At 69.8% G+C, this 27852-nt stretch overlaps 1 protein-coding gene across 2 annotated transcripts in view; it reads right to left on the bottom strand.

Annotated features, from left to right (window-relative positions):
• GRAMD4 (GRAM domain containing 4) overlaps window positions 1-27852 on the bottom strand; it is a 50352-nt gene that overhangs the window by 3923 nt on the left and 18577 nt on the right. For both annotated transcript variants that reach the window (XM_054582597.1, XM_054582599.1), the window contains exons 2-14: window positions 23889-24099; window positions 21704-21824; window positions 7965-8085; window positions 7276-7337; window positions 5281-5413; window positions 4794-4819; window positions 4288-4379; window positions 3674-3765; window positions 2720-2768; window positions 1620-1691; window positions 1141-1184; window positions 910-1019; window positions 633-793 (exon numbers count right to left, since the gene is read on the bottom strand). In XM_054582597.1, the coding sequence (XP_054438572.1) occupies window positions 633-793; window positions 910-1019; window positions 1141-1184; window positions 1620-1691; window positions 2720-2768; window positions 3674-3765; window positions 4288-4379; window positions 4794-4819; window positions 5281-5413; window positions 7276-7337; window positions 7965-8085; window positions 21704-21824; window positions 23889-24099 (1294 nt within the window). The remainder of the gene's footprint in view (window positions 1-632; window positions 794-909; window positions 1020-1140; window positions 1185-1619; window positions 1692-2719; window positions 2769-3673; window positions 3766-4287; window positions 4380-4793; window positions 4820-5280; window positions 5414-7275; window positions 7338-7964; window positions 8086-21703; window positions 21825-23888; window positions 24100-27852) is intronic.

The raw sequence follows: 27852 nt of genomic DNA, 5'->3' as shown, positions 1-27852 counted from the left end.
CCTCCCACAGACAGAGGCGTCAACGGGCCACTGAACACCCTCTCCTCAGGGCACACTCACGCACGAGACTCTGAACACCAATGTCACCTCCTCCAGGAAGCCCTCCTAGACCTGCTGGGGAGTTCTAGGCCCAGAACAGCCCCACTTGCCTGAGACTCTAAGGGCTGCACCTGGGCTGCTGTGGACACAGTGTCCAATGAACGACACACGGACCCAGCACCAGCCTGGGGGCACAGGGTGGGCCCATCTCGGGTGCCATCGAAGCCTCAGAGCGGGGGCAGCGGGACCTGGCACCCGCCTCCGGAGTGGCCACGGCAGGGGCGCCCTCCTCCTGAGCCGCCAGGCTCCCTGCGGCCGTGCCCAGTGTGCCACAGCCGGTTGGCCCTAAGCCAATCTGTGGGAGGGCCCTTGTGGGAGCCGGCAGGAGGGGCCTCCGCCAGCAACGTCCCGCCTGGGGCCGGCCGCCCCTCAGCACGGCAGAGCTGGCTCACAGGAAAACCCCTAGGCTGTCTGTTTCAAGGGCCTGTAAAATGGGAGGGACATCGGCCCCCCCGCCCAGGGACGAGTCGTGAATGCAGACGGGGGCGGCTCTGCCCCCGCCTCCCCCCGGGCCCCACCGGAGGCAGGCTCACCCTGCGGGACGCGGCGGCAGCAGCGCTGGAGCGCTCTTTGAGCTGGGGGTCGGTGGGGAGGCTCTGCCAGACGATGTAGGGGGTGTCGTACTTGGCGCGCAGCCTCGGGCAGCGTTTGAAGATGAAATCGATGAGGAAGAACTTGATTCCGGCATAGAGCCCTGGGGCGAGAGCACAGCCCCACGTCACCCGGGACCGGCCGCTGCGTCCAGCTGTGCCACCGCTGCCCGGGGCCGGCCACTCCCTGAGCCACCCCCGAGGGCGCACGCCTGCTCACCCACGACGAGCCCCACCAGGCGGTAGGGGAAGAAGCAGGAGGCCAGGAAGGCGGCCCACAGCGCGATGTACAGCTTCTGGGTGGTCTCGGGCTGCACCCACATGAACAGGCTGCAAGGGAGGCGGGGCTCAGCCTCCGCAGGGTCTGCGGGTGCAGCGGGGCCGAGGGCTGGCAGGAGGGCGGGGCGGGGCGGGGCGGGGCGGGGCGGGGCGGGGCGGGGCGGGGCCTTACTTCTTGATCTTTTCCAGGATGTCAGCCATCTTGCCAAAGAGGTTCTGCGTGAAGAAACCACCACGGTCAGGACAGACCCCGCGACAGCCGGTCCTCACGGCAGCACCAGGACGGCCCCAGGTTCACAGGCAGCCCCCCGAGAGACCACAGCCAGGCGCCCCAGGCCGTGGTCCAGCCCCGCCACCCCAGGCTGAGCCCGGGGCGGGGGTCGGTCTGGATGGTGGGTTAACGCATGGATCATGACCTCGGACCCCATCCTGTGCACCGCCCCCCCGCCCCCGACCTGGCTGGGCTCTGGCTGGAGGGGCTCCGACCAAACCGGGGACCCGGCCGCCCCTCGGGGCTGGCTGTCTCAGGGGTGCGTGAAAGACCGCGGCCAGCCGCCTACAGGTCAGCTGACGACGGCCCGGCCCGGCCCGGCCCGGCCTGGAGACAGGGCGCTGGGGCTGCCCTGGACAAGGCCAGGGCCACAGTGGTACCTGGGCCTTCTGGGCGACGTCCAGCACCAGCTGGAACTTCTCGGACACGGTCAGGTCTTCTTTCGGAGGCTCCTTCAGTCAAAGAGGAGAGAGGGCGTCCCCTGAACTAACAGGGCAGGGACATTGCCAGCAAAACAGCGCGGAGGCTTGCTGCCCGGGGCTGCGGTCACCCTGCTGCCCCCCCGGCCAGGAGTGCCTGGGGGATGCGGCGCGCGGGGCCCACAGGGGCTGCTGCTCCGGAGGAGCCCCCCCTTGCCGCCTGAGAGGGCGGGCGGGCAGTGGACACCCCGACAGCTGCGGGGGTGAGGCTCCGACTAACACAGCCACGGCTGTCAAAGGTCATCTGAGGCCCAGCAGGCCCCCACCTCACTTCACAGATAGGGAAACGGACGCAAAGTGGGGCCGGACCGGCCTGTTTACCCAAGTTCACTCAACAAGACGCTCCCGAGAGCCTCCCGGGTCCCGGGCCCGGCGGGCACAGGCCTGCCCCAGACATCCTCTCTGACCCATCCGGGGGCCCCGCCCCACGCGGCACCCCTACTGTGTGCTCCATGCACGCAGTAGGTGCTCAAGCGGCTGATGAGGCCCTAAGGGCTTCCTCCTGCCCACCCCCGGGGGGTCTGCCCGAGGGACCAGAGTCCGCTCTGGAGCGAGGTCAGCAAGCCTTCCCTGGAGCGGCCGGAGGGTCAGCAGGGGCGGCGCCGCCCCACCCCCAGCCCCGCAGCAGCCCACGCACCTTTCATCAAGTCAAGCCACAGGCGGGGGTGGGGCAGGGCGGGGCAGGGCCGGGCGGGGCAGGGCCGGGCGGGGCAGGGCAGGGCAACCCGAAGGGCTCTGCAGGGCCCCGCCGGGCCAGCCCACTGTGCACCTCCGCCCGCCACCTCACAGCCCAGCAGGGAGGCTGGGGGCGGGGCAGCCGAGCCCCTTCCAGAGGGGGCTGAGCCGCTCAGCCTCCATCTCCCAGCCTCCTGGGCCTGGGCGGGCAGGACTCCAGGCGGGCACCCCCGCAGCCGCACCCGGAGGCCTCGGGGACCTGCGGGGCACCCCGGTCAGGGCCTGACCCAGCGGAGGCAGGCGAGATCTTCGCCCCCAGGACTCACCACCACTTCGGACACTTCGGGCACGATGCTCCACTGTATCCTCCAGCCCCTGGCAAACGGAGAGCGCTCAAGTCCCGGGTGCCCAGGGGTGCCCACGGGGCCCCGCCCAGGTCGCCCAATGGGAGGGGCGCCCTGGGACATGGCACAGGGGCTCAGGAAGGGGCCGCCTCCCACATCCGAGCCCACCCGGGCCGCTCCCCGGTGCAGGCCAGTCAGAGGGCGCTCTTGGGGGGGACACATGCAAAAGCCCCCCGAGATGGGACAAGCAGCCTTTCAAAGCTAGCGGGTGAGGTGGGAGGCCTTTGCCTGGGGTTGCCTGGACACAGCAGAGCGGCCCCTTCGCTAACGCCCAGTTAAGTGTTTTCTACGAAAACCACTTCCAGGGGGCGGGGCGGGGCGGGGCGGGACGGGGCGGGCCCGGCAGCGGGCGGGGGGCGGGGCCTGGGGGGGTGCGGTGTGTGTGTGTGTGTGTGTGTGTGTGTGTGTGTGTGTGTGTGTGTGTGTGTGTGTGTGTGTGTGTCTGTCTGTCTGTCTGAGCGTACCCGTGCTGAACAGCGCGGGCAGGCCTAACAGCCTGCAGGCACAGTGGGTTTGCACGGGGAGCTGGCTTCCTTTCAGGCCCCCATGGCCGAGACCGCGCAGGCCACGGGCTCCTTCTGACCCAGCTCCTGTCCCACAAACGCCGGCAGGGGCCGCCCAGGGCACAGCGCCCTCACAGCTCCACCCACCCTCCCCCCACCTCTTTCCGGAGGTCTGGGGGCAGCTTCCCCCCCAAAACAGGACGGAGGTGGGCGATGAGGGGCTGGGGAGTTCGGGAATCACCTGCAGCAGCTCCAGCCAACTTGGGGGTCTGGAGCCTGAGAACTATCATCCCCAAAAGCCAGGGCACGCGGCAGAGCGTGGGTGATGTGGGGACACAGAAAACCACCCCGCCCAACACGCCAGCTCACCTACCTGGCTATGAGGTAATTGAGGGACAACCTCAAAATGGCCAGAAACAGGAACATGGGGACGGCCCAGCCATGCCACACGGCGTTCATGTAGACCTGCGGCGGCCGGGGGCGGGGTGGGGGGCAGGGTGGGGGGAGGTGAGTGGCAGGCGGCGGGGCCGGCAGGGCCGGCAGGCAGCCAGTCAGGGCCGGCCTGTCCCTCCCGCCCCGGCTGGTGGCCGGCGCCTGGGCCCAGTGGGGTGCGGGCCTGCAGGCGGGGCGCCCGTCCTGTCAGAGAGGCCGGCGGGCGGCCAGGCCCGCTCTCCCCGAGGCCCCCCACCCTTGCTGGGGGGCGCCCTCCACCCTGCCCCAGGGCTGGTGGCTCCCGGCCGGCCTGGCCCCCAGGTCACTGTGTGGCCCCCACAGATGGGACCCCGGGACCCACAGGGGCAGGCAAGCCTCCCGCTCTCCTCTGACCGCCAGGAAAGCGGACCCAGCACGGCCGGAGGCCCTGTCCCAGGACACCGCCGCAGGGCCCCTCTCTCAGGCCGGATCGCCCTGGCCTGACCCTCCGACACCCCCGCGGCTGGGGCAACTGAGGCCACCCCGCGCACCCCCCAGCCCCTGGGGCGCACTCACGGTGAAGGCGATGGCGGACGTGTAGACAGAGTACCAGTCGGATAAGGCAGAGAGGTTCTTCACAAAGCTGGTGACAGGCTTGGCACCCCGCTCTGGGGACAGACGAGGGCACGGTCAGGCCGGCGCTGGCCAGCACAGCCGCAGGACCCCCGGGAGGGCACCGGACGAGCGCAGCCAGCCGCCGTCCCCGGACGCCCTGACCCCTGGCCAGCGCCGCCTCAGTCCTCCCGAGACTGCCTCGTGTCCCCACGGGGACAGACCTGCTGTCTGCCCCACCCGCACACCTGTGCCACAGACAGGAGTGGGGCTCAAGGGCTGGCCCGTCCCCTCCAGGGGACGTCCACGCCCAGAGGGACGGACAGACAGGGTGGCCCCGGGCACTTCCTGCAGCTTTAGGGAGAAGGCTGGGGTACAAGTGCCTAAAACAGCCCTTTCCAGAAAGATCGCAGAGACCCCCGGCCGGCAGCCCCACAGCCGCCAGAGCTCGGCCCCCGCTGGGTACTCACTGAGTCGCCGCATGTTCTCGGTTAACCTGAAAGACAGGGCGAGAGGTGAGCGCCGGCAGGGACCCACCTGTGACCGCGCCCCTGGGCCCGTGCCTGCGGCACCGGTGACCCAGGCCTGCGGGGCCACGCGCCAGGACACGCCTGGCTGCTGCACCCGTGCCGGAGGGGGTCCTGCCCGGAAATGTCCCTCAGCTCCCTCCCGCATTCCCCGGGAGCCTGACTGGCCAGCACCCTGGCAGCCCCGGGATCTGCAACAGCGCCTGGCACAGGGCGCATTTCACGAGGAGGCACAGGACCCCGCATGGCCCAGGCAGCGGGCACTGCCCCCGAGCCCGCTGTCCCTGTGCTGGTCACAGAGCAGGAGCCGGACCGTGGAGCGGAGGGCCTGGCGGAGCAGGGGCCTCCCCCCACCCTGGGCAGCCCCTGTGCCCGGCCACCGGAGCTCTGCCCCTGGCTTCCCTGGGGGCACCCCAGCCCATGGGCCCACCTGCGGGCGCTGAGGGGCTCCTCCGTTTCCACGGTGCTCTCCTCGGGCTGGAACCGGAAGTCCTCCACATACTCCCCGAACTTCTCGTAGAGCCACTTCTGCACGCGGGGGCACAGCCCCTGGCCCCGCCGGTCTGTGGGGACAGGTGGAGTCTGCGGAGGGCGCAGGGCCCAGGAGGCCAAGGGGGGCCGCAGAAGGGCAGGCGGGGCGCGCGGGGCCCAACGGGCGCGCAGATCCACGCCAGGCTGGGAAGGGCTCGGCGCCCGGACACAGAGCCGCACCTGCTTCCGCCACACAGCGCGCGTCAGCCCAGGTGGGCCTCACCCGAACCCCAGCACAGGCGCCAATGGGGCGGCGTGGCCCATGTGGGCCCATAGGAGCCGCCTCCTGTCTTACCGGACGCTCTGTCTGCCCGGGAAGTGGCTGGTGGGCTCACTCCCAGGACCCTGCGCCCCAGCCAGGAGCCAGTGTTGGGGACGGCGTCCTGTGGGAGCCCCCAGGAGGGAAGCAGCCTCTGCCCTCCCACAGCCAAGGATCGAGAAAGCCACCTCCGTCACAGGCCCAGAAAACCGGGGTGAATCCCACAGAACGGGGGCACTTTGGCGCAGCAGTGTGCTCCTCAGACCGCAGGTCTCAGAGACGCCTGCAGGGGGCGCTGCCCGCCGCGGTCAGAGGGCCGAGCAAGGGGGCCCCAGCAGCAGGCTCCAGGGCCCAGGGCCTCAGACGCCGCGGCTCAGAGGAGGAGTGAGGGCCCAGGGGCTCTGGGCCGGGCAGGGCTTCAGAGAGAGAGAGGCCCGGTCTGCGTTGTTCTCAAAAGCAGGCATGGACCGAGCGTGCTTTTGGAGACAGATTTGAAATGCCTGTAACGTTCACAAGCCAGGAAATGTTTTCTTTAACCACTAAAAATTGTAAAAACATTCAAAATGTAAAAGCGGATAGACTAGCCCGCTGACCCGCAGGTGTAGGTCAGGCCTGCTCTGGGCCGATGGCTTCGGGGTCCCCGGCCCTGGCTGCAGGACGCCCCCACCCACCCACACGGACCGCGGTCCCTGCCTCCCTCGCCCTGGGGCTGCACACACGGGGTCCCCCCACCCCCTGGGACCACAGCCCCCCATGGACTCAGCCTGGGGCCGGGCCGTGATGGCGGCTAGAGCCACAGGGACACCCGTAACGGGGTCTCGCACCTTACGGCGCCCACGCCCACACGAGACTCCTCGTCCTCACGCCCAGCGTGGCTCCTGCCACGGAACCCGGGCCGCCGGCCGTGGCACCCGAGGACCCAAGGGGCCCAGGGTTCTAGGGAGGCCGCAGCCAACCCAGCACCTGGGCAGGCCCTGACCTGGGCGGGGTGGGCAGGACCCCGCTCTGGTCTGAGCTCAGCCCAACCAGGCTGCTGCCCGCGGGAGGCCCTCCCTCCAGGCCGCTGGTTCCTCATCTCTACGGGGGCAGCGCTCACATACGAGGCCCTCCTGGTGAGACCCACCGGGCTCCCCGCACAGGCTGGGGCTCCCTGCAGACGGTCAGCTTGCAGGAATGGGCCCTGGGCCCAAGCACGGGGAGGCCGGGGCGGCCACAGGCCAGCCCGGGCCCCCGGACAGCCCGATGGGAACCTGCGGTCCTCCCATGCCGTCCCCTGAAGGATGACGTAGAAAGTGTGACGTGGGCATGAGCTACAGAATGTGAGCTGCGGCAGGAAGGAAGCGACCGAGAACAGGGCCTGGGTCCTGGCCAGGGGGGCACGGGGACACTCGCCAACCAGGGCTGCCCCCAGGAAACGCTGCCAGGTCAGCGGCCACGGAGCCGACGTGACGGGGCACCTCCTCCCTGTGGGAAGCCGGAGCCACACGCTGTGCTGTGCGTCCACGACTGCGGCCGCGCTGTCACCGGGTGACCTGCACGCGCGGCTACGGCTCACCAACGCGCAGCAAGACACTGAGCCAGTCCCCATGGGCGCGGGACCCACCCCCCGCCCCCCGCCGGCTGCGGCGGGCCTACCTGCACCATTGGCGAGCGGGGCCTGGCTTTTCGGAGGTGGCTGAGCCGCCTGCTCCTCGGTTCTGGAAGCAAAGGAGAGAACAGCGAGACCGCCCTCAGCCCAGGTGTGGGCGGCGCGGGCTGTGCCCCAGCACACAGAGCACACGGGCCGCCCGCCACAGCGCGCGCCACAGGCGGGCTCCCTCTGGGCCCGCGCTGCACCGCGAGAGGCCTAACTTTCGTCTTTTAATAACCAAGTAAATGGGCCTCGTAAACATACATACAGCTCTTCTCTTTCCTATTAACGTTCACACCCTTGCTTCTTATGTTACCATTAAGCTCAAAATATACAGCCCATATCGCTGATTAACTGGCGATACTTATGAAAAGTATCTAATGAAAAGATACTGAACACTGAATAATCAAGTGCTCCCCGAGGCCACAGGCCGGGCAGCCCCCTCTGGTGAAAGGGAGGATGAACCCCCGGGCGAGGCTGGGGAGGGAAACAGGACGCAGACCCTGCACAGAGCACAGGCCCACAGACGCCCCCAACGCCCCCGGAGGAGGCACAGCCTTAGGGAAGGCTGCTCAGGGACGCACACGCGTCCCACCTGCAGCAGGCTCCGCAGGTGACGGCGCCGCGATGCCCCCCGAGATGCTGGCACGCACAGCGCCCCCCCCCCCGGGCCTGGCCACAGGCGCCCGCTCACCTGGCCTTCAGCACGTCCTGGACCCTCTGCTCCAGCTCCAGCCGCCGCTGCCGCTCCCGGTCCAGCTCCTGCCGCAGCGTCTCCGCGTTGGTCTCTTCCCGCAGCTTCCGGAGCTCCTCCTCTGTGAGGGGAGGGGTGTGCTGACCGCCTGCCCCCACCACCCCCGCGCTGGTGGGAGCGGAGGGGGCCGCGGGGCGCTCGGGGGCCCTTCCTGCCTGGCGGGCTGGCAGGAGACAGGGATGGCCGCTCCTGTCCTGAGGGGACCCCCGAAGGCTCCTCTCACGGGGGGCGGGGCAGGACAGGGGCGAGGGGGAGGCAAAGCAGGATGAGATTCCTTTACTAAATGAAATGGGTGCAAGACAGACACGCATCAGCGCCTCAGCAACCGCCCCAACCGGCAGGACGCCCTAGAGGAAGGGACCCCAGGGTGGCCCTGGGAGGGGCACCCAGACAGAAGCTCCTCAGCTGGGGCGCCGGTGACCTGAACAGTGAGGCTCAGGCCCCCGGCGAAGAGCATGGGGCAGGGGCGGGGGCGGGGGCGGGGGCGGGGGCGGGGGGTCGCCGTGCAGAGCCCCGAGGCCAGAGGAGGGCCCGGCATGGACTCTGGGAGGGGGGGACGCACACCAGGTGGCCGCTGTGTGAAGCGGAGGCGGCAGGGGCCTGAGCAGCGCCCAGGGACGTCCTCGTCCGGACCCGCGACCGTGGAGGGACCTCACACGGACCAGGGCAAACGTGCTGAAGTTAAAGACAGGCGAGGACCCCGTGTTATCCGGGTCGCGCAGGCTCGTCAGAGGAGGGTCGGGGGAGACCGGGAGACACCTCCTGCCAACTCTGGAGTTGGGGAGCGGGGGCGGCTCCTCGGAAGCTGGAGAAGCCAGGAACAGCCCCGCCCCCCAGCCGATGACTGGCCCGGCCCAGGGTCCCCGCCTGCCCCGCTGGGCTGAGGCTGGCTTACTGGCCCCGTGTGGCCGGGGGTCCCCTAAGTGCTGCGTCTACCCTGAGGTCGGCTGAGGGTGGCCTGCGGGGGCCACGGTCCGGGGGGAGGGGCACCGCGGACCACTTCAATCGTGGGGTTGCCAGGCTGAGACGCGGCATGTGGAAATCCCGCGGGAAAAGCCACGATTGATCCCAAGACCTAGAAGTGTGGCCGAAATCGGGGGAGGACTGGGCCGGGGAGGACTGGGCCGGGGAGGACTGGGCCAGGGCAAACGAGGCCTGACCAGGGGCCCGGGCTGCGGGTCGTGGCGCCACCCACCTGGCCCGGGGCGGACAGCGAGGTGCTCAGGGCGACCCGGCATCTTCGCCTCCTGGCCCGGCCACCTCACCAGGTGGGGGGGCGCAGGGCCAAGCCCAAGACCGTGACATTTGGGCCGAGGCCACGACGACGGGCCGAGGCCACTGCCACAGCCCCGGGCCCGGACGCGGGCCGGCCTGCAGAAGCAGCCGTGTGCGAGCGGCAGGGCCTTGTCCGGCGGCGCGTGCGGGGGCCAGGCCGAGAGAGGCCTGCGGTCCGAAGACCTTGGGCTGGGCGGGCGCCCCAGGGGGACGGCCGGTGCCTGCGCGTCCCCAGCCCACCAGGGGGTTCGTGACTGGCCCCATTTTGCCCCTCACCGAGGACAAACGTTTAGACCTGCTCAGGGCGCTGCCGCTCCCTTCGTGCCCCTCGGGAGGAGACCCCGCAACCAGGGGGCCGGGGACACCACCCACGCCCACGGGGGGGCCGTCTGCTGGGCTCTGGTGAGCCACGGTCTCCCCCAGAGACCCCTCCGGTCCTGGGGTGAGGCACAGCAGTCCTCGCCAGGCGAGTGTCCTGAGGACCGAGGCCGCCCACCCCTGTGACCTTGGGGCGTCCCGAGGACCCAGGACCAGCCCTGTTTAGGGGCCACACAAAGGGGGCTCAGAAAGAAGGGGTGGCCTCGGGATAGGGCCTTGGATGCACCGAGTTAGACTCAGGAGGCGCAGGGTCCAGCCTGGGCCGGGCCAAGGGCGCAGAGCAGCCCAGGAGGCGGGTGCCAGGGACCGGGGGTCCCCGTTCTGGGCCTCAGGACGCTGGGCCTCAGGACGCTGGGCCTCAGGACGCTGGGCCTTGGCCTGCAACCTTGCGGGCAGAAAGCAGCACCCCCGCCCCGCACAGCCTGGCTCCTTTACAGCAGAGGGGGCGGGGGCGGGGGCGGGGGCGGGGGCGGGGCCGGGGCCGGGTCCGGGGGCGGGGCCCTCACCCACCCCCACCGGGGTTCTTCCCGCAGGCACCCGGAATCCATCCACTCTCCTCGCCTCAGCTCCCAGTTCCATTCGTGCCCCCCCGTCTGGCTCCGAACAGCACGCAGAGGGCCCCCCCATGAAGCCTCAGCCCGGACCTGCCGCCGCCCTGCGTACGGCTGACAGGGGCTTCCTGCGGGGCCTGCGGCAAACGCCCCCGCCCAGCGAGGGCTCCAGCTGGTCGCCCACTCTGTCTCCCTGGGCTCGAGCCCGGGGACCACCCTCAGGCCTTCACGGCCTGTGCCCCGCCCCGCCCCACCCCGCCCCAGGGCCTCCGCCCGTGTCAGTGCCCCTGGCTCAGTCCTGACTCAGGGGCCACTTTCCCTGAGCAACCTCCCTAACGCTGTCCCCCAAGCTAACGTGGCTTCCTGTCATTCTCTCACGGGTCCTCGGGGCACCGGGAGAGGCCACCGGGAGAGGCCACGGGGAGGGGCCCCCGGAGGTGACGCAGGTGAGCCCCGGTACACACACCACACTCACCCACGGCTCCCTGACTCAGGCCCACAGCCCCCGCACGAGGCCCCGTCTGCTTTACCCGCGGAACGTGGCCAGGACCCACCCGACTCGAGGGGGAGCCAGGAAAGACGCAGTGGACAGAGGCTGGGCAGTGGGGCCGGCCCCGTCCTCCCCGGCACGTCAAGCACGCAGAGTGGAGGGGGCGGCCACAGGACGCGCGCGCTCCAGGGCTGCCCGCGACCCGGACAGAGGGGACACCAGGGGCGGGGCCTGGTGGGCATCCCGGCGGCGGCCGCCCGGGGACCAGCCCCCTGCACCTGAGGACGTCTGCACCCCTCACAGCGGACATGCGGCCCCCGTGTCGCAGGCCTTGGCCTCCCCCAGCCTCGCTCCGGGGCCCTGGGGCCCGCCCGAGCGATCAGGGACCCCTCGAGCCCCAGCCGCCTCACCCCTCGAACGCACACAGCACCTGTTGGGGGGCGGCGGGGGGGCTCGGGTGATGGGGGTCCACGGTCCTAGAAGGTGACCAGCCCGGGAGCCCCAGCCTCCATGGGGACCTCCGTGCGGCCCCCCACGAGGCCCAGCAGATACTCACTGTCCCACCGTGACAGTGACCACGCCCCGCCCAGAGCAGCCTGGGGGTGGGCCCGGAGGACGGGTCTGCCGGGGGGCTCTGCAGCTGCTCCCCGCGGCCTCGGCCCCTTGGGCGGCGGGTATGTCCTGGCACAGGGGACGCCCTGGGGCCCTCCCCTGCGAGGACGGGGACCCGCTGACGGGCGCAGCCTGGGCCTCCTCCCCGGGGCCCCCGCCCCCAGGCTGGCCGGGGGAGAGCAGGCGCTCCGTGGGCGCTCCCCGGCCCCGCCAGTGCGTGAACCCAGCGCCCCGCGCTGAGGGCCCTCCGTGGGGGCGGCACCCCCGCTCCCCCGCTCCCCCGGGGCGTGGCCACAGCCCTGCCCAGCGCCGGCAGCGGCCGCTCTGCGCACCGCCCCCCCACCCCAAGGCCAGCCTGGGCGCTTCCCCGGGAGCCAGGGCACTTCGGCCTCCGGTGGTGCTTCCCGCGGGGACGGGCCTGCTCTGGGGGAGAACACGAGGGCTTCGCGCCGCACAGCCCGCTCCTGGGAGCCGGGCGGGGAGCTCTGGTCAAGGCCGGGTTCGTCCCGTGCATGTCCCGTGGGCGCCTCCGAGCCTCGATGCCCACACAGCCCGTGCGTGTCCGTGGCCTTCGCCCCGTGTGGCCACGGCAGCCGCAACGCTTCCTCCATCCACAGGTCTCGGGTGCACCGGCCCCTTGGCTCCCTTCACAGGAAGCCACGTTCTCCTCAAGGCGGCCGCTGCCCCGAACTGCCCTCCCCGCGTCACCACCTGGGAGAGGGCAAGGCACACCCAGGCTCCACCAGGGGGCAGCGTCGGCCAGGCTGGCGTGGGCCGGAGGGGACACCTGCGGACACACAGTCCCTCCCCCAGACCCGCGTGCTGCCTGCACCTGCTTTTGAGTGTGCGGACACGCTCCCCTCGGGGGTCTCAGAGACCGGGGGTCTCAGAGACCGGGGGTCGCAGCACGAGGGGTCGCGTCCTAGTAAGTGGCAGCCTCGGAGGCTGCCCTTGCTCCCCTTCCCTGGGGTCAGAGCCGAGACAGACACGCCCCCTCTTCAGGACACTCTGCAAAGCCCCCTGCCCCAGCGGCCGCAGACAGCCTTCCCTGGCCCGTGTGGGGACCGTGGCCACCCCAGGGCAGGCTGTGCCTGGCCATCAGCTTGTCCCAGGTCCCGGCAAAGCTCAGAGAACCCCCGCACCCCCAGAGCCTCCTTTCCTGGCGGCTCGAAGGCAGCTGAATAGTAAGCAAACCAGCCGGCACCGAGCGGTCGTTTTTCTCCCACGAGTTCTTCTCTCCCGGCGCCTCCCCAAGCCCGACACGCTGGTTTCAGCAGCCACAGCGGATGGCACGGGCACGCTCCCTTTGACGGTGACATCCTCAGGTCACTGCGGCGCGCAGGCCACAGCGGGCTCTGTGCGCAGGAGGCACGACAAAGCCCCGCCGTCGACCCCCCTCTCCGGCCCGGGCAGGGGCAGGGGCAGGGGCAGGAGCCAATTTCCCGCCTGAAAGTGCTGAGCTGGACGTTCAAAGGTGGCCTCCTCTCCCCCGGGACCCGTGTCCTCCGGGAGCTGCCGGGGCCATTGCAGCTGGCCTCCGCGCAGGCCCGGCCGGCAGCCAGGCAGCCCGCCTTCCACAGAGCCCTGCGCCGTGGGCCCAGCTTGGGCGCCCGCCCGTCGCCTGAGCTGCTCGCAGATGCGGCACTTGGGGGCCGGCAGAGCAGCCCCCACCCCCGCCCCCCGCCCCACCCCCGCAGGCAGCCCGGCTCCTGGACCCGCCCACCAGGCAGGGCTTGTGACACCGCCCCCAGGCCCAGGCGAGGGAGCCCGCGCCTTAGCTCCCGTGGCCACTGTGGACACGCCCACAGACACAGGGCTAAGGAACACAAATTCCTCTCTCACAGCTTCAGAGGTGCGTCTCCCGGGCTCGGGCCGAGGTGTGGGCAGGGCCGGCTCCTCCCGGGGGCTCCAGGGAGAATGTGTCGCAGCCGCTTCCAGCGCCTCGAGGCGTCTGCATCCTGTGCCTGGTGACCCCAGCCGGCGATGACATCACCCCGACCTCCGACCTCGCCCTCTCGTGCAAGGACCCTTCGATGACAACCCCCCTGCCCCCACCATTACCAGGACCATCTCCCATCTCGGACCCTCCCCTCCATCACTCCTGCCAAGTCCCTTTGCTGTGCAAGGTGACGTAGTCACAGGTCCTGGTGATCAGGCCGCGGGCACTTTCGGGGGAGGGCAGGACTCTGGCCACCACACTCCCCCCGAGATGAAACTCCAGGTCTCTGCAGGTCCCAGTGGACCCAGGGCGGGGGGACGTTCTGCCCCCGGCCCAGGAAGGCACTGCTCACGAACCAGAGAAGGGCGCCCTTGGGCGGGTCAGGCGGTGCTCAGGGGTGCGGGGTCCCCAGCCGGCACCCGCCGCCAGCTGTGTCCAAACGCGCCGGAAGCAGGACTCGCCCAGTGTCCCCAGCGGCATCTCCACGGGTGGCGCCCTGACCCACGCAGCCCTCACCAGCTTCAACTCCCACGGTGACAAGGACACACGGGGAGGACGCTGCCACGAGCCCGCGGGCCTCCACAGCACGTCCGGCGGCGGCCCGCTCCCTGCCGAGGCAGGGGCGGCCGCGCACCTGCACCTCGGACCCGAGTCTCAGCCCCGACGGGCGGGAGGGACCGTCACCCAGAGGCCGCGGGGCTGGCCGCCCGGGGACCGCTCTTTCCCGGGGTCTGCCGTGGGCCACGGCGGGCGCGGGGCTGCGTGGCCTGACCAGCAGGGACACCAGGGCCGCCGGGGAGCCTGCGGGGGCGGGAGGGCCGAAGCGCCTGCCCGAGGAACGAGTCAGCACCCGCAGAGCCTTCTGGGACCCGCGGGTGCGCCCGGAGGAGAGCAGTTCGCGCCTTAACCTGGGAGTCCCCCACTGCGCTCCTATTGGACAGGACGCCCGCGTGACAAAGCCAGGCTGCCAGGCTGGTGGCCCCAGAGGGAAGCCAGGGACAGCGCCCGGGGACCTGGCCTGCACCCATCCACCTCCCCCCAGAGCAGGTGGGCAGCCGGGTGGGATGGGGAGATGGGGAGACGGGGAGCCCAGGGGACTCGCTGAGAGTCCGCTCCACTTTCTGAAGCCAGGGGTCCTGCCTGAAACGCGCGCGGTGGCAGCCCAGCATCCGAACAGGCCCAGCCTCGCACTGGCCGGAAAAGGCGTCCGGCCCAGCCTGTGCCCTGTTTCTTTACGGAGGCTGCTGGCCACTGCTCTTAAAGACACGGGGAAGAACAAGGTGCGGACGCGGACCCCGAAAACGGGAAACTAGCACTGAATGACAGAGGACGTCGGAGGGCACTCCCCACAAGGGCCACCCACCCACCTCCTCCTCCGGGCAGGCCCCTCCGGGCAGGGAGAAGGGCGGGGAGAAGGGCGGGGCTGGCAAGCTGGTCCCTGACTCAGGATGCCGCCCCTCCTCCTCAACCAGCCAGCCCATGGCACCAATTCAGAGGGAGACAGAGAACAGGCCTCAGCTCACGCGTCCGCACGCCTGGTGGCACGGGCTGCCGCTCAGGCGCAGCCCAGCCCGCCGCCCAGGCTCCAGGGATGTCACCGGGAGGGAGGCAGGACCCGGCTTCCAGGCTATTTTTAAACCCGCGAAAGCAGAACTCTCAGGCAGGAGCCCTCCTGGCACCCAACGCAACGGCCCAGCCACAGCCAAAAATAAAAACCAAGTGCTAACCCTTAAATAAAACTCCCTTCCACCAGCTGGGAGCACCAACGCAGGGACCCCTCGAAAAGCAGCTCCCACACCCTGGCCCAAAAGCTGGAGGCCTCGAGCCCAGCCCCTCTCCCTCCCCCACAACTCTCGCGGGGCTCCCGGCCCGTCCCCACCACCCGGACGCTTGAGGAAGGCGCAGCCACACGCCCGAGGGCCTGAGCAGGGCGCACACCTCTGCTTTCAGCAACCAGGGAAGATGTGCCCCCAGCCACGCTCTGCCCCCACCGCCACGCACCCCCCCACGGGGAAAACAGTTCATCACAGGATATGAGTCACGTTCCCTGCAAACGCTGCCCTCAGCGTCTCCATCACACGTCCTGGCGACCTGCCGTTGGCCGCCACACGCCGAGTTGGCGTCTACGGACGGTGAACTTGTACCCGCAGCCACATCAGCTGCTGGGGGTCAGGAAGCATCACTGCGCTTCAGGCACATTTCGGAAACGCCCGGGGGTGTGGGGCGAGCACAGCACGCGTTACGATCTTCCCCACGTGGAGTAACGAGGAAGAGGAGCCCAGCCAGCCCTTCGCCCAGAACGCTGACCTTCCGGACCGACGCCACCTTTCAGCAGAGGGTGTGCAGCTTCGCAGGGCAGGCCCGGCCCCGGGGCCCCAGCCTAGCACCAAACCAGGCAACGTGTGCACCCCAGCTCCATCCCCATGCCCCCCCCACGCAGCTGAGCGCCCGGTGCCCCCAGCGAAGCCCTCCAGGCCCGTCCGCCCTGTGCCATGAGCTGCTTGCTCCCGGGCGGGGGCGGTCAGGGGCCCCTGGCACCCAGCTCGGTGAGACCAGGCCCCAGGCACTGAGTGGGGGAGCCCCAGGAAGCAGAGGTGAAACTTGCAACACATGTGCTTAGGGACCAAACACCAGAGAGGGCGGGAGCGAGGAAGGGGGATCGGGAGAACCGGAGCCCTGGGAGGCACCTGCTGGGGGGGGGGGTGCCTGGAAGGGGGTGCAGAGGCGGTGCCAGTGGAGGCAGCAAGTCCGCCCGCCTGCCCATCCGCTCGCCCACACACCGACAGACCCACAGACCCTTCCAGCCCCCCGCCCCGGTGTGCACAGGGCAGCCCGTTGCGGCTGGGCCCTGCACCCGAGCCCCGGGGACTTGCGACCCGCGGGGGAGGCAACAGCTACTTCCGCGCCGGCTCACAGGGGCCCACTCAGCACAGCAGACACGATGCGGGTGCAGAAGAGCCCCCTGCGGAGCTGGGGCGCCCCCCACCCCCACGTGCCAGCCCGGCGCTACCGGTGCTGCCTCACCACACAGAGGCGGCTTTCGGCAGGAGGGGATGGCCCAGGCGGCGGCCGACAGCGGGCAGGCACTGGCCTGGCGGCGCCTCTCCCCGTGGCCGACCTGGGGCCGGACACCACCTGCAGGCGGAGCTGCCACCGTCTCCCTCGCAGCCCGAGGAGCTCGGAGAAGTCAGCAGGCGGGACACGCGACAGAGACGGTGAGAGGCACAGAGCTCTGCCTTCACACTCCGCCTGGCACCCGATTCTGCCCTGGTCCGGAGCAGCCGCCAGGCCTGGCGGGGCCTGGACACGGAGCCATGAAAACGCCGCGTCCCTGACGGCACCCTCGCCAGGACCCCCGGGGCCCAGGGCCGCCGGGAGCGGCCCGGGGGCGTCTGGGCGCCAAGGTCTGTCCTGGGCACGGAGTCAGGGCCGAATGGGCCCGTGACCGAGGAAGGGCGGACCCTCACCAGCCAGAAAAGTGATCTGGACACGTGAGGTTCTCGCCAGGCCATCGCCTCAGCGTCCGCTATCACGTTTTTCCTGGACGAATTCTACGCAACACGGACGCCCTGCCTCGCCACCGGTATGTGCTTGTTCTCTTCCTGGCTGTCTGGGCCACCCACCCGCTGTCCCCCAGAAAGGGCAGAAGCTGCTTCAGCAGCACATCAGTGTGGGGGCAGGGCTGCCTGACCCCTTCTCGGGCACGGCTCAATGTCACCGAATCAACAGGGGCAGAGTTAAAAAGAAAAAATCCAGACCCCCAGAGGGACCACTCCAGGCCCAGGTCCAAAGGGGAGGGTGGGGGGCATCTGACCAACCCCGCACCTCGCCCAGCCTCCGCGGGCCTCGGACGGCTGCCTCGTCTCGGCGGACAAGGGCAGCGGCGGGCCGCCCCCAGAACAGGCCCCAGAACCGCCCCCCAGGGCCCTCGGTGACGTCCAGGCGTCCAGTGGGGGCCCTCCCGGTTGCCCCCCTCCCCCATGCCAGGCAGCCGCACTGACACACCATGGAGCAGAGCGGGAAGGGGCCTCGGGGAGCCCGGGGGGCTCAGGCGCCAGGGGCCCTGCTGCCGAGTCCGGCTCTCTGGGAACCATCGCCACCGCCTGCCTGGCTGCGTCCACCAGGCACCCACGTGTCCCCGGCACTGAGCAGGTACGTGTCGGTGGCCCAGAGGTGATGGGAGTCCCTGTCCCGCGGGCTGGAGACCCCAGGAGGTGCGGCCCCCGGGGAGCAGCCTCCAGCAGGTCCAGGGAGGACCCCGCAGGCCTGCACCGCTTGGCGACGTGGAACGCACACACATGGGAGGAAGCCCCGGGGTGGCCTGGCAGCCAGGAGGCTCGCGTGCCCTGAAGCCCAAGGGCACTTCCCCATGAGCCAACCCCACGAGCCGCTGTGGGGCGGAGCCGTGCGCAGCTCACGGGCCGCAGAGCCTTGCCCGGCCTGCTCCCCAGGCCACCGGCCAACACTCTCCTGCCAGACCTGGGGGCCGGCGTGAGGCCGCGCCGGAGAGGCAGTGACGATCGAAAAGCACTTCGGGCTGCAAATGTACGGTGCGGCTTTTAATTTATTTATGCGCCACTTTAACAAATTTAGGATCCTGCCTCCGGTCACGAGCCAGCGCGCACTCCACTCCACACTCCTCATCCTGTGTCATTTTCTCACGGGACATCTGTTCCCTTCAATATTTAATAACCAAGGAGCCGCTGTGCGCTGGGCTATTTCCTCTCCTGCGAGGAGCAGGCTGTTCTGCTTTCCGAGAGCACGCGCGGCAGATGACTGGGCGGCACTCTGACCCTGGCCACGGCGGCGCAGGCGGATGCGCACACATGCGGGCGGGCGGGGGCCAGGCCTCACCTCCAGCCGCCTGCTGGGGGCCGGGCCAGAACACCGGCCACGGCTGCGGGTCCCAGGAGACGAAAGCAGCGGGACAAGCGCAACGCGTGACCCCAACTCTCCTTGGCCATAAAGGACATTATCGGGACGAACAGAGAAGTCCGAATGAGATCCCAGACCGGATCATGGGGTCCCGTACATGTTTGTTTCCTGACTTGGATCAGGCGGGGAGTTGGGACGAGAGGGTGCGCCTGCTCTCAGGCGACACACACAGGCACCCAGGGCTCACAGCATCACGCCATCACGTCCGAGGGGGCCACCCAACGGCGCAGACAACGCAACAGCGACGGGCGGGGGACGCGGGGTAGGAGGAGAGACACGCAGGCGCGTGTGGCAAAGTGCTGCCCTGCAGGGAACTGGCTGCCTGCAAACGCCACAGGGCGCCTTCCTGACGTCCTGTACATCTGAAGTTGTGTCAACTAAGTGGTTAAAAGGAAAAGAAATGAATGAACCAAGCTCTACTGAACGGATGACAGCGGAGACGACGGAAAAGACGTTTCCAGGCGACTGGGAAGTACGGTGACGGCACGCCCCCGCTGGGGCGCCCCCAGAGGGCAACACGGGGAAACACGCCCCAGCGTGGCGGCGCTCCTGTCGTCCCGAGGCTGTCGCGTGAGCTACGGGGGCCCCGTGGCTGGCGGCTGCCCCCCGCGAGAACCAGCACTTTCAGCACGAAAGAGAAATGAGGGAAGAGCCAGACGGGGCAAGGGAGGACCTCGGTCAGCGCCCGCGAGCGGGGGCGAGGGGGAGACGCGCGCGCCGGTGCTCTCGGCGGCGCTCTTCCCGGGCGCCGGAGGCCCAAGCAGCACCCGTGCGAGGGCAGACTTAAAACCGCGGGCTCTGTCCACACACCGCTGCCCACCCCGGCAGCAGCGGTCACCGTGTTTTGCCCTGTATAATGCGCCCCCACATTTTTGGCCCAAACTTGCAGGAAGAACACCTTTCATTTTAATTTTTTAGTTCGATTATTTACTTATATTTAGAAACAAAACCGATGATCCTATTCCAGGATATTATTTTACACACGGATATCGTTATTGCGTTCTAGACTTACGTTTTAATGCATAGGCATAAACAAAAGGATTAAAAACAGTTACGTAGATATGGAATTGACACTACCCACGTATAATGCACATCCTGATTTTTCCCTCAAAAATTTGGGTGAAAAAGTGCACATTATACCTGGCAAAATACAGTCATTCCAGGGCGGGCAAGCCATGCTCACAGAGGCCTGGGACGCCTTGGCACACCAGAAAGCGAGGCGTCACCCACGGGGACCGGGCGCATCGGAAGGACTCGGAAGCAATCCTGAAGAGGCCCCACGGCCGGGGGTGGGGGCCAGCTGACCACCAAGGAGGCGGCAGCAGCCACAGGGATCGAGGCACCTCAGCGGAGCTCAAAGCCACAGCCTCACAATGACACAACACCCTCAGCGGAGAATGAAGCCATCGTTTTAACAGCCGGAAGAGGACAGGGAGCGCCAAGCGTGCACGCAGCCTTTCCCCCGGGGGCTCCCCGACCGTGCGGCGGCCGGGCTTAAGCGGAGGAAGGACGGCAGGGCCGGGCATGCTGCCGGGGGCCCCGCCAGGCGCCGGGGTGAAGGGGACCCCCGCCCGCCCGGAAGGGCGAGGACGCGTCCAGTCCCGTGCTGAGTCCCTGGACGCCGCGCGTGACAGCCAGAGCGGAGACCCCGCCTCAGAGGGCCGGGCTCCTGCACAGAGAGCAGGAAGGGCGGCAGCCGGCGGGGGCCCGAAGGGACGCAGCGCCGGCTGCGCGCGGAGCCCGTGGGAGGAGAACGTGGCGGGGAGACGGGCGCAGACGCGGGCTGTGGGTCGGTGCTGAAGGGAACTTGCGCCGTGTCCGAGTCCTGATGGTGGGCAAGCGGGTCTCATTTTTACAGCCTAACGAGCTGCCTGCTTCCTCGTTCACAGATGAAACAAGGGGGTGGGGCAGGGGCTGGGGGGGGGGGGAGAGGACACAGCAGCGCGGGGGAGGGGCGGGGAGGCGTCAGAGGACAGATACTGCCCCTCTGTGTGTGTCTTGCTGAGGCTTCCACCACTCAAAGGTGGGCCCTCCGCGCCACCCCAGGCTGTCTCCCCAGGGCTCAGCGCCCCACTTTGATGGCAGGAGGGCCCCGGAACTCCGTGACATGTTCCTCCAACCCCGCGCTGCAGACAGACGGCAAGGGCTCGTCCCGGGACCCCAGCGACGCGGCCCCCCGGCCAGAGCTCCTCTCCACCCCTCAGCATGGTCCGGCCGGGCCCAGACCGGTGTCGCCATGGGCCCCGCTGTCCTGCCCACCTGAGGGCCACTGGCTGCCCCTCCCCTGCCCTGGGAGCCCCTCTCGACAGGGCACCCTTGTCAGAGGCCCCACACACCTCGCCCTTGACGAGCTCTGGGGGCTCCTCGACACTTGTGATGCGGCCGATATCCGGCCACTTGGTCCACAAAAGCCAAGTTCACAAGGCTCCACCTGCTGATGTGGTGGGTCCTCCCGCGCTTGGCCCGGCACCTGTCCAGTCGGCCTCTGGAGGGGCCCCCACACGCGGCCCCGCCGGCAGACAGCCCGCCCCTGCACACTGTGCAGAAACGCAGTGACAGCCGCGTCACCCACTTCTGGGGACCCCCGGGCTTCCTGCCTTCACCTGCAGGTGAGGAGCCCCGTGGCCATCGCTCAGACGACACTGAGTGTCCAAACCACCGGGAGACACAGGGCGGTGACTCCAGTGGGGACAGGGAGAGCCCCGGCCGGGCCAGGTGCTGTCTGCGTGGCGGCTCGGGGGCGGCTGCTCGGGGCACGGGCGGGACTGCGCCTCCCCCCGCATGCTGCCCTGCAGCGCCGCTCGCAGCCTCGGGCCTGCAGCAGGGTGCCCGTGGGCAGGCACCAGCCTGGCCGCCTGGTTTAGGGTCACGGTATTTACTCAGCCCTCCAAGCCTCGGCTTCCTCACCCCTGCACAGGGGAACAGAGGAGGGCCGCAAGCGATGGCAGGCAACACCGGGCACGAGAGAGTGTCTGCGAGGGGCCCGCAGGCCCGCACCATCCGTAGCAGGAGCGCGTGGTCCCGCAGCACGGAGGGCCGGCCCAGGCACCCGGCGGGCGGCCGCCGCACGAACCGCCAAGTCCCTCCCCTGGCCCTCCCAACTCGCCACGCAAACCCAGCAGAACAGAACAAGCATAAATCTCAGTTTCTGCAGACAGCTCGGCCAGTTCCGAGTTAACTGCTGAAAATACAATGCACCCTTTCCACTGAAATAACCCAATTTCCGGGGAACATTTCATTCCTGCCCCATGACTGCCTCCTTTGTCCCGGAGCGCACGGAGGTCGCTGCACGGCAAACCGCGCGCTGGGCCTGGCGGCGCGGCAGAGGCACGGCCCGGGCTCACGAGGCAGAAGGCCCAGCGGGGCGTCCCCGGGGCCTCGCCACCCCGAGCCCAGGGAGACTGCTGTGACTGGCGGACCTTCTGAGCACAGCATCCCCTCTGCCCCCGGCCTCCTCCGCCCTCCCCCCTGCCCCCCCCGCCCCCCCGCAGCGACTCACGTAAGAAGTGCTTCTCCAGTAAGGCGATTTCCAGGTGACCTTTGATCTCATTCAATCGATCAAACTCTGTCCGGCTAAAGTCCTGGACTCCTGCAGCCATGATGAGGGTCCCCGGGCCAGCCTGGAAGGGAAACACCGAGAGCTGCACCCTGCGTCCCCCTCCACCCGCGGTCCCTAGGGACCCGAGGAACCCGTGCCTGGAAGGGCTGGGTCCAGAGCCCCCACCTGCCCGAGCCCCGCAGCCGAGGCCAGTGTGGGGTCAGCCTCAAGAGCCCCATTGGTGCGCCTCCGCTTTGCGGTCCGAATGAACACACACGGTGAAACCCACGAGGCCTGAGCACACACGGAGACCCCCTGCTTGCCTCTCAGCCAGAGCTGCGCACCCCGAGCCCACGCAGGGCCGTGGCCCCTCCTCCCACCGGGGCAGGAAAACAAGGAGCTGGAGGCCGCCTGCACCGGGGCCACGGGCCCTCGGGGCGGCTGAGGAGCACGTGCCGGTGACAGACACCGTGCGCCCAGCAGCCCACTGAGGCGACACAGGCTGCACAGGCACGCGGCTCGTGACACTGACGGCCGCCGGCCGCACCGAGCGCCCCTCATCGGGGGAAGGCCAACTGGAGCGCGGGCACATCCCGCCGTGGGGTGAGGGGGCCAGCCACCCCTGCTGGGAGGGGGGCCCCGCGAGGCGCCAGGGTGCTGCGGGGGGGACCGCGAGGGGGCCTGGCCCCCATGGCCCCTACACGCCCGCCCCTGTCCGCCCCGCAGCCGTGCCAGGCCCACGCCCCTAGGACGGCGCCAGGACCCCCACGGCCCCTGGCGGGAAGGCGGCCAGCCTGTCACCGGCCCTTGGCCCTGTGGCCCAGTGAGGGCGTGACCCCGGCCCACAGGCCCCCGGGCTGCCGCCCCACCCCCCGCTCTCAGACGCCCACGCCCGCAGTCGGGCCGAGATCCGGGCCGAGCCTGGGTGCCCCGCAGGACAGCCCCCAGCGCAGGACAGGGCAGGGAGCTGCCGCCGGCCCGGGACGGATGGAAGGACAGGCGGACCAAGCCAGGAGCCCCGAGAACACTCCGACTACGGCCTGTGTGTGGGATCCGCGACACGCACACACAGAACTCGGCGCCATAGGCAGGGGTTCCTGCTCCCGAGGGGCCCACCCTCAGCCGGGAGCCACAGCCCGGCACCGGCAACACGGGGCAAACCCCACTGCCCTGCCGGACTGGCCTGGCCACTCTGCAACAGGACTGTGCCCGGAACATGGCCGGCGGGGCCCTGGCTGCGGGGGAGCGGGGGTGCCCACAGGAGGCAGCCAGTCAAGTGCTCCGCCCCCCGGAGCGAGCGCCCAGGTCTGGTCACCGGCAGGGCGTTAGTAACCCACGGAGCGGGGACGGTGGGCGCGCACCGGCCAGGAAACCTGGCTCGGGCTCGGAGGGGAAACCAATGGGCCACCCGATTGGTGTCCACGCCAGGAGGCCTCCCACGAGCGGCGTGAGAGGGCTCTGGGCTCCCCGACCAGCAGTGGGCAGGACTCGGCGGCCGTGCCCACCGGGGACAGGCCCAGAGACCGCCCCTGGCCAGAGAGGGCCCCAGAGATCCCCCCCACTAACGAAGCGCAGGCTTCCGGAAGGCCGGGCCCATGGGTGCCTGGCCCGCAGTGCCCGCCAGGGCGCCCCAGACGCTTGCTGCCCAGTGGAGAGTGCCCCACCGACGGGCCCACGGGGCCGCTGGCCCCACGCAGGCCGATGAGGGCTCACCAGCTGCCGAGGGTCAGGGACACGCACTGAGGGCAGGTGGCGGCAGGCCACCGCCAGCGGCTTCCAGACGGGGCCCTGCCCTCCTGCTCGGCACTCCCAGGGGTCAGGGTACGGTCAGCATCGCTTCCGCGTGAGGAGGTGCCGGCCACCCAGGAAGCCAATGGGGAAGGAAGCCCGGCTGCTGGGCCAGCCCTCAGAGCTGGGGGCTGCCAGTCCCACCAGCGACAGGGGGCCGGGGGCGGGGGCAAGGGGAGCCGGGCGGGCTGGGCGAGCAAGCCCAGCTTGCCTCTGACCCGCTGGGCAGGCCACGTCCACCTGGGCCCACGCTCGGCCTGGCCCCTGGGCTAGGGGTTCCTATTCCGCGGGCCCCGGGGTCCAAGGCCGAGCGGTCGGGGGAGGGCGTTCCAGCCCCAGGAGGCCCCGCGACACTCACAGGGTCCCGCAGCTCCTCGCTGTCCCGGGGCGAGGTCCGCGGCGTCTTCAGGGGGGCGTCGTCCCCGCACTCGGTGTCCGAGGCATTGGGAGACTCTGCCAGGTCCAGGAAGTCGTCTCTCTTGTGACCTCTGAACCTGATCCTGTCCAGCCTCCTTAGCATGTTCAGGACCGAGCCCCTCTGCTTTACCCTAGCATGGCGGTCGGGCTCCCTGCAAGGGAAGAGCGGGGCACGGTCAGCGGGCACAGCCAGCGGGCGGGGCCGTGGTCCTCCCCAGCCCCCACGCACGGCTGCTGGCCCAGACCAGGGCAGCGACCTGCCCCGCCCTGCACCCGCCCTGCACCGGCCCTGCACCGGCCCTGCACCGGCCCTGCCTCCTGCCCCTGCTGCGCACAGAAGCCGGCCTGCTGTGCCCCCGCGGGGCCGAAGGGAGCGCAGGGAGTCCGCAGGGCCAGCCTGGGGCCCTGGCAGCTGGGACCCTGGGACGGGGGGGGGGGGGCACAGCAACGGACAGTGAGGGCCGACGCTCCTCGCAAGTCCTCCTAAGGGAACCAGCGAGACTGCGGCCCGGGCTGCGGCTGCGTGAACTGCCTGGGAGAGCCACACCCCCCCGGAAGCTGCCGGACACTGGGGACCGAGGGACGGGAGTCTCAGCAGGGGCCCTCTCTCTCCCAGCCCCCTCCCAGGGACAGAGCCCAGGCTGCTCCGCCTGCCTTCCCGCCTGGTCGGCCCTGCCCCTTTGCCCTGAGGGGTCTTCACTCACACACAACACAGCTGCTTCGCAGCAAGGCCCCAGGACCGCAGGCGCAGTGGGCGGCTGGTCGGCCCCCTCCAGCCTGGCCTGGAGGCGGGCGTCACGCTGTGGGAGCCGCAGTGTGGCCACAGGGACACAGGGAAGGTTAAACACACACGCACACCCAAAGCTGGATATGCCCAGTCCCCACCTCTCTGTCCCAAGTCAGCCAGGAAAATGCAGGTGACGCCCCGAAGCCCCAAGGCGGAGCTGAGCGGCCCTTCCTCAGCGCATCTGGCCAGCCCCACTCAAGCCCAGAGCCCCGGCCACGCAGCCCCGACCAACCCCAGGGCTGGCCGCACGGCCCCTCGCTGGGGCTACAGGTCACACTGCACACACACCCAGGCCCCGGTGCCCGGGAGGCCCTGGGCCCTCGCAGGCGGGGGATCCGGGCCGGCTGAGGCTCGAAGCCGGCCCTGCCGCCGACCGCCGCTGAGCCCCAGCGTCCACGTCTACAACGGAACACTGCCAGCGAGGCCGAAGCGTGCCCCGAGCACTCCTGGCAACGCACACGAGGGCCGACACTGTGCCTGGACCCGATAAACAATGCGATGGTTTCCACACGGGGCGGCAGGAAGTGGGAGGGGGCAGGACGGACGCTGCGAACCCCCCGGCCGCCCCACTTGGGTATCTCACCGCGAGCCAGGAAGGCGGGGAGAAGCGCTTCCTGTTTCCGACCGTTGGCTGGCACACCGAGGCTCCCCAGGCGCCCCGCCCGCGGCACGGGCCGCTCAGAGCGCTCGGCGGGGCCCCGGTCCCTGAGGGCAGGTGAGGCGTGCGGCTCTGAGGGCAGCGGCCGTGGGTGCTCTCGGGACAGGCGCGCCTCAGCGCTCCCTTGGGACCCTGCACGGCGGCCGGCGCGGCCCTGCCCCAGGAGCCACAGGAAACCCGGCGCCGGCGGGGGGAGCTCGGGGGACGGCGGGGGCGGGGGGGTGCGTGCAGCCCCGCACAGGCGGTGGCGCCCCTGCGCCTGGTGGGCGTGGGGGCACATGGCCAGCTGTGTGGAAAAGTATGTGTGCAAAGGAGCAGCGAACTCCAGAGGGACGGAAAGGTTAAGTAAACTTTTTCTTTAAAAACAAACCCAGAAGCAAAGAGAACTTAGTGCTTACCAAGTCCCTCGAGAGGGGGTAACCATCTATTTAAGAGGCTGAAAACAATTATTACAAAGTTTAAGAAATCTGTTGGTCAAGCGGCCAAAGTAAACTTCCATTTAAAAGGATGCAGTGAAGCGGGGCCGTGCGCAGCCAACGGGGTCCATGAGGCACCGCTGCCTTGGCTGTGAAACAGGCCGGGTGAGTTGGCGAAAGCCACGGGCGCCCAGCCCACAGGCGGGCGCGCGCCCTGCGCAGAGGCACCCACGGCGGGAGGGGACTCACCCCGGGCGCAGCACAGCCTCCAGCCGCAAGGAGAGGAAGGCCGGATGCGCACAGGCGCCCTCGAGCCAGAACGCGCCTGGCAGAGGCATCCCGGGGCCAACCGAGCAGGCGGGGCCAGCAGCCAGCCTCGCTCCGGCCAGGAGAGGACAGCGGCGCTGGGAAACACCTCCCCCCACCCCCCACGGGGCAGGGCGGGCGCCGCTCTGCAATGTCCTGCTGGACTCACGCCCCAGTGAGTGACACGGGCAGATATAAATTGCCGCTACCCCGCGGTCCCCGAAACAGCAAACGGTCTAAAACGACCAAAGGTACCACAGGTGTTAGGGCTGCAGGCTCGTGGGCGGTTTGTTATACTTCTCTCCCCGAACGTCCTGTGATGCTTCCCTATCCCTCTTTAAAAGAAATCAAAATACGCCAGAGAGGGGAGGGCAGCCGCGGGGAACCTACTTCCTTTCCCATCGATTCCCTGTCCTGCAGCGTCCAGCTGACCCTGGGGAAGAGCCCCGCCTGCACGCGCGCCCAGAACAGCGGTCCTCCGGCTTGTCTCTGCCCCACAGGGCTCACCCCCCCACACACCCCAGGCTGGGGCTGCCCGCCTTCCCAATTCGGCGCCTGCAAGCAAATGAGGTGGCCCCACAGGGAGAGGGGACAAAGCACACAGTGTCCGGGCCCTGCCACCATCAGAATGCACCACACGCCCAGCCCGGGGGACGGTACTGGGCCCCTGTGCACGAAGCCACCCAATGGGGCGCGTCCTTCCCGCCACCAGGCCGCCTCAGCCCCGGGCCCCCACTGCCGGCTGCTCACATCAGCCCACGTCAGTGCCCAGAGGCAGGCAGCCAGAGCGCGGGCCTCCCAGGGGGCCGGCTCTGTCCCCACCCCCAGGACCCCGAGGCTCCTCCAAGGCGTGGACGGGGCCCGCGGCCGCCCGCTCAGGCCCAGACCCCGCAGCCCCCGCCCCCCACGGCCCGGGCCCAGGCTGCCGGGGCGGCCCCCACGCCCGGGATGGCTCGTCCGAATCGCAGCTGCCAGGCCCCGTTTCCCAGCACAGGCACGTTCACAGGTTCTGGCTGCACATGAAGTTTGGGGACACCATTCAACACAGCACTTCCCCGAACGTTCGGATGAAGACGGGGGACAGACACGGACGGTCGTCCACAGAGAGGGAAGGAGGGCCGGGTCCCAGACACCGACTGGGACCCAGAGAGGCTCTTCCCACGAGGCCAGCGTCCAGCGGCGCTGTCCCCACAAACCTCACCAGCACCTGCCTTCCGGTCACTGCTGTCCCGTGTTCCCCCCCACCAGCCCGTCCCTCCCCGAGACGCACGGGAGGGGCTCACCTCCTCAGACACCCCCCCAGGCCCACCTGGGCAGCTCCCCGCCCGCCCCCCTCAGGGAGCAGCTGCTCCGAGCAGGGCCCCGGCCCCGGTCCCCACAGCCGCGGAGGCCGCCCACCCGCTCCTCCACGTGGAAGCGCGAGTCCTGGGAAGTGCCCCGCTCAGGGGCCGGCGCTCCCCAGGGGACCTGGGACCGCCCGCCTGCCAGAGCGCGGGCACCCGCTGCCGGTGCCGGCCCCAGGACAGCGGGGCCGCGGGGCCTGGGCACGTGGGCCTGAGGCCAGCAGAGCGGGCCGGGCACACAAAGCGCTCGCTCCGGAGCCCCGCCGAGCGGCTCTGGACGCACAGAGGCAGCAGTGTCTGCGGGACAGGGGACTGGAAACCACAAAGGATGTGACTTCCCCTTCCAGCCCAAGGTTTTAGAAAACGTGGCTCCTGACCTCCGTGCCTGCCGCGCC

This window comes from Pteronotus mesoamericanus, unplaced genomic scaffold, assembly GCF_021234165.1.
Source record: "Pteronotus mesoamericanus isolate MK-2021 breed Mesoamerican mustached bat unplaced genomic scaffold, CSHL_Meso_final contig_702, whole genome shotgun sequence".
Lineage (NCBI taxonomy): Eukaryota > Metazoa > Chordata > Mammalia > Chiroptera > Mormoopidae > Pteronotus > Pteronotus mesoamericanus.
The sequence above is the reverse complement of the archived record's forward strand: the minus strand, read 5'-3'. Positions and strand labels throughout refer to the sequence as shown.